The sequence below is a fragment of the Ceratina calcarata genome, unplaced genomic scaffold (genome assembly GCF_001652005.2).
Source record: "Ceratina calcarata isolate Rehan_Ccalc_2016 unplaced genomic scaffold, ASM165200v1 scaffold11.2, whole genome shotgun sequence".
NCBI classification, from domain to species: domain Eukaryota; kingdom Metazoa; phylum Arthropoda; class Insecta; order Hymenoptera; family Apidae; genus Ceratina; species Ceratina calcarata.
Genome location: NW_017131914.1, coordinates 84,468 through 89,824, shown reverse-complemented (window position 1 = coordinate 89,824; position 5,357 = coordinate 84,468). Strand labels below are relative to the sequence as shown.

Genomic DNA, 5,357 nt, shown 5'->3' with positions numbered 1-5,357 from the left:
AATTTCACAGACCGGAGTCAAGCGTTTTAAGAATCCTCATCGTTACGAAAAAGAACACACACACACACACACACACATACAGACACACTTGTAGACTATAGCGACGCTTTAGAGTTATAATGATTCAATTAGAAACACTGCCTGCCGATTTTATACGATTCGATTCGAAAAACGTGGACGTGTTTGCTACATACTTTTTGCATCCACTCTGCACACAAGTACAACAGATTGTTTTCTTCACTGATTTGAAACGGTGCTGCGGTCGAGAAGCTCGGAACTTAGAATTATTACACTTAGCAAGGAGTCAAGACTAGGAATGGGATCGAATATTAAATTCTTATAAATAATCTGTCTAAAGATGTTCGTTTCACAAATCAGCAGCAGCCCGATCCCATGCCTAGTGGACATCTCGTCCAAACGACAGACACACGAGACAGAAGTTAGAGACCAGCACAGCTTCTAACTTAACACGACGCTTACGCGGCGTCCTGTTTGTTCTAACAGGTGATAGTCTCGTCTCCCGGTTCACCTAGCAGCAAGGAGTCGGTGGCGTCGCCGGAGCCGATTAATAAGAGCCTCCTGGGCGGTCTGGGACTCGACAAGAGCAACGGTGTGGTGGCCACTACTACTGCAGGGAGCACCGGCCCCGGTACCGAGCAGATCACGCCGACCAGCAGCGTGGACACCGAGGAGGGTAACCCGACACACGAAGAGGGCGAGAAGGGCGTCGAGGGTGACGCGGAGGGCAGCGACGACGACCGACACCAGCACGTACCCAAGACTCATTAAAAGAATCGCGCCCTTGGACAGCTTGACCGATTTTTAAATATTTTGTTTCGAGAGGAAACTCTCGGAGGAGACAGTGTTTGGGCATTGAAATCGCGAACACCCTAGTAGCTAGTTAGATTAGGATTCGTTCTCGTTTGAAAATTAGTCGTTGGTCGTTATAATTAAGACTCTCCGAAGTCACTTCGCGGTCTGTCCGTAGTAAATTTGTTTGCCCTCAAAGGGTCTCGATTGCCCAGTACGGAGGAACGTAGTTCAATCATCGTAAACGTGTTAGAGGTATAATTATTTTTTTTTTTGATCGAGAGCAGATCGATTCGGTCGCCATTAAATGGCACAGGCGTGTTAACGAGTTTTTCTTGAAACTGAAAACCAAAGATTCTCGTGGTGTGTCGATTAAAAGGTCGAAGAAACGAAGAAGGTGTGTGTTTCTACTTCTGATCTATCCAACGCGTTGACTGCTTTCGATTTCTCGTTTCGAAGGGAACCGAAGAGTTTTTTAGTCAGTTTGAATCTAGTCGGATAACTTTTATTTCCTCGTTGTTGCACTGTTGGCTGTGTTAGGAAACTGATAGTTAGATTCTCTTCGTTGTGCGACGTTGTGTTTTCGAAATGTTTATTCACGTTTTTGGCGGCAGTCAGCGCGTCCGATCTTTTCTACCTTCTTTTTTATATTATTATTTTTTTCGACGTGCGGGGGACGCACGTTACGAAACCAAGGCTGAACATTGTTGTCGCCAGACGCACAATAAAAGCGATCGACTGTTTCCCAGAGACGAAACGAAACGCGCATAATGGGACCACTGCGAATATTAAAACGAGAATAATGAAGGAGGAAGATAGAATCTTCGTAGAAGAAACGAGAGCTGAAATTTACGATCTGACGACTGAAAAAAAAAAGCCTTTCGCCATTTCTCTTTTTGTATGATTCGTCGGCTAAAAGGAGTAACGAACACACTCTCTCACACACACGTATGCAAGGAGGAGAGGAAAACTGGTTAGCAGGGTTTAGCAAAGCTGAGAGGATTTGGCTGCGAACTTTATCAAAGACTGTACAGGTTCCTAGCTTGAAACTTGCACAAAACTGATACCGAGACGCGTTTGGTCACCTTCAACAATTATTTTCTGAATCCTCGACTTCTTTTCCATTTTCCGATCCGTCAAGCTCGAAAAAGAACTCGTACCCCGCAACTGCACAAATCCACGAGAAAGACCGAGAGAAAGAAACAAGTCTGGAAGCTTTGATGAGAGAAGAAGAAAGGAAGGGTACGAGCCGTGGCTCTTGCAGATTTAATAATTCACACCCTCGGCTCGCAGAGTTCAAGGGTGAAGTCGGGAGACGCTGAGGACCGATCACACTGAAGAAAATTCACCAAGAACACACACACACGTGCATACGTAGAGGAACAGGAGCGAAGATAAAAGGAATAACACAGACACAACGGTCGATTTATATACAATATACTATATATATACATATTATATATACACACGTAGGCTAGTCACGATATACATGTGCTTTTGATAAAAAAACTATTACGTAGAGGATTAGCTAGCCCTCGTATACAAAACAGGAAAGGAAGACGAGTGCACCGGGCGTGAAGAACCGAAGGATGGAAAGACAGAGGAAGCGGAGGAGTGCACGGAAAGCGACGATATTATAAATAATTATACATAATACGCAGCACAGCTGGAGCCTGGCTCCGCGACTTGTACATGATGACAATAGTAAAAAAAAAAAGGGAAAATACCGAACGAAAACTGAAAGCGACGGGAGTAAATGAATAAAAATAGGATCGGACAGAGTGGAGTCGAGACTCACCGAGAAACGATAATAATTAAAACTTGTAAAACGACTAAAAGCGTAGCCAGTATTAAAATAATCGCGTGTACGCGATGGAACGAGCCGGGGTGTCGCGTGCCCCGGCGGTTCGTTTGTTCTACGATCTCGTCGACGGGGACACGAGTGCGACTACGTCACTGTTATCGCTATCACCTAATATAGTTAGTCGATACGATATTGTTCCTAACGCGCAGTAGAATTTCCCGGAAATAAGTGATTATTAGGCTGCGGATTCTTAAGCAACATGAAACATTTAAAAGAGAGAATTGATACACATGATTTAAATGTCATAGCATATGCTTGCGACATTGAACGCACTGTTCAAAATTCAGCACACTTGCGTCTTTTATAAATGCCTAAGAATCTTCAGTCTAATCATTATTTATCGATTACTCCAGTTCATAATTTACTGGACAGTCACAAAGATGATATTGAAAAGGATATAAATGAATAAAATCTGTAATGGAGTTTATTTAACATTCGATTTTTTATTACTTACAATAGTAAATCGATGTCTGTTTAGGAAATTGTGAACAGGGTCGCAAGTGGAGAAATTCTGCCCCACGATTGCGCGTTGTCTGCGTCTTCCAATTAAGACTCGTCTCACGTGAGAGGATTTCGACTTAGCTCAGGCATTAGATTGTCAAGGAGCAGACGCGTAACGAAGGTGGCTTATAGAAAAATAACGTCGCGGCGACGAGAGCCGTATTATCAGTACGATCATATCAACAGACGGTTCGAACATCTGCTGTGCGTTGGTAACAATATACATCTTAATAATAATATATACGAATGTACACGGTCACCGGTGATCCCGGCGATTCTAAATACGAATCGACTCGGTTCTACCTTTAAGTATTCTCGTTGGTCGACTGAAGAGTCACGGGAATAGATTCCCGTGGATTGAAACGGTTATTTTTCTCGTTCTCCAAGTTAAACGACAAATTGCGACGAACTATATCGCGATAGCTTTTTAATAAAAAAAAAAGAGAGAGAGAGAGAGATAGGGAGGAGTCAGTTTTTTCATATTAAGCATCGTCGACGAAGTCATCGTGCTCGACTAATTTATAAATAATGTATAATACCTCGTATATGGAATAACGTTAGAATCGCTGCACGTTTCTCGGCCCTTTGGAGACGCGTGAAAATCTAGTCCCTCTGATCTATTTATAACGATTATCACGAAATTTCGTTTCGTCACGTGTTAAGGAACAATCGTGCGCATCGATGACAATGTTTAATGAAAGTACGCTGCTGCTAAGAATATTTAGGCCTTCAAAGGGTTCGCTACTGCTTTTTCTCTACTCGTGTCCTCTTGAGTGAATGCGGTCCCTACATAAAAAAAAGCGCACCGTTCCACGTGTCGCAATGGCGTTCAACGAATCACATAGGCACAATTAAAGACGAAATCTTGCGAAATGTCGTTTTAAACGAAACAGAGAGAACACCGTTGCGACGACGTGTATCTGCGCGCGTGTGTGAAAACTGACGCGTGTAACGAGTAAGCGTGCTCTAGTAAAGCGTCGAAGAATGTCAAAGAAGATGTCGGCGAACTGGGGGCGAGTCATAGCCGAGAATCGAATCCGAGGATCGCGTGTTAGCTCAGTGTACCATAATTCGCGTAGCCACAACCCTGATCCATCCTGTATCGAGGCCACCGAGCCCCCGACCCTCCCCCGACTGATTTTTCACGTCGTCGTTCGATATGCAAGCTCGATGGAACGCCGGATCACCTTCTGCGACAATTTTTAAGCATTGGTCTACCAAGGAAGTGACTTCAGCTTCTGCGAAGCAAAAAACCCAAATTACTTTCGCGTCGATTCAACGAAACGAGTGAAAATTGTTTAGCCAGTATTCAGAGTCGTTGCTTATTTTTAAGATCGTCTTAAGCATTCGCTTAAGTCCCTTTTTTATGTACAAGACAGGAACTGGAAACGTGGGATAGATAATTCTGAATCCCGGCCTTTGTTCTATTCGTAGTAATGATAATCGTTTTTTTAACTTGAGAATTTCGTTTCGTGTACTTGATTCGATGATCTCGGGATCCGGCATTCCTCGACGTTCCTAACTTTAACGATTAACGATTAAGTATAGTTACCGTTAATTATATTATACATATACGTGAAAGCACACTGCCGCAATTTTGTATGATTGACTGTTGTTATACATACCTAATTACCTTACATATTACGCTGCGTATACATACGTAATTATCGATCGAGACACGAGTCGAATGCTACACGCGTCTTTGCAAAGGATCACCGAGTCGTCGACACGTATCCCCCAGCGTTAGGCAAAATGAATGTTCCTTCTATCGCTCCCTCTTCCTATTCGCTTAACAATCTATCCTGAGACACGGCACGTGATCAAAAGGATCGAACGATTATTTAATTAAAAAGAGTATTCGATATGAAAGTTATTTATTGAATGACAATTAATTTCGATGTTTAGTCATTTTTAATTCATTGAATCGCGCGAACCTTTTAATCACGCCGGGTCAACCAACTGAAAGCAGAACGTGACAATCAGTTTTGAATTAACTTTCCCTATGACGAGAATGATTCTTGCGCAACGAAGACGGCTCGGAGATCCCTTGAGAGACGCCGCAACCCCTTGGACAGTAAGAGCACAAAGAACTGAGCCTGATATTTAAGGATTTATTGGCTATACAGTCAATCCCAAAAGTTTATGCACTTTAGAAATGCATTTTTTAAAAAGAAATCAGACG

The 5,357-nt window shown here is 42.9% G+C and overlaps 1 protein-coding gene across 11 annotated transcripts in view; it reads left to right on the top strand.

Moving 5' to 3' along the window:
- The window catches only part of RhoGAP100F (Rho GTPase activating protein at 100F), a 36,470-nt gene extending 31,705 nt beyond the window's left edge, over positions 1 to 4,765 (top strand). For 7 of the 11 annotated variants that reach the window (XM_018037606.2, XM_018037616.2, XM_018037647.2 and 4 more), the window contains one exon: positions 505 to 4,765. In XM_018037606.2, the coding sequence (XP_017893095.1) occupies positions 505 to 789 (285 nt within the window). In that variant the 3' untranslated portion in view covers positions 790 to 4,765. The remainder of the gene's footprint in view (positions 1 to 504) is intronic. The other 4 variants (XM_026810705.1, XM_018037657.2, XM_026810702.1 and 1 more) reach the window with 2 other exon arrangements.
- The last annotated feature ends 592 nt before the right edge of the window (positions 4,766 to 5,357 follow it).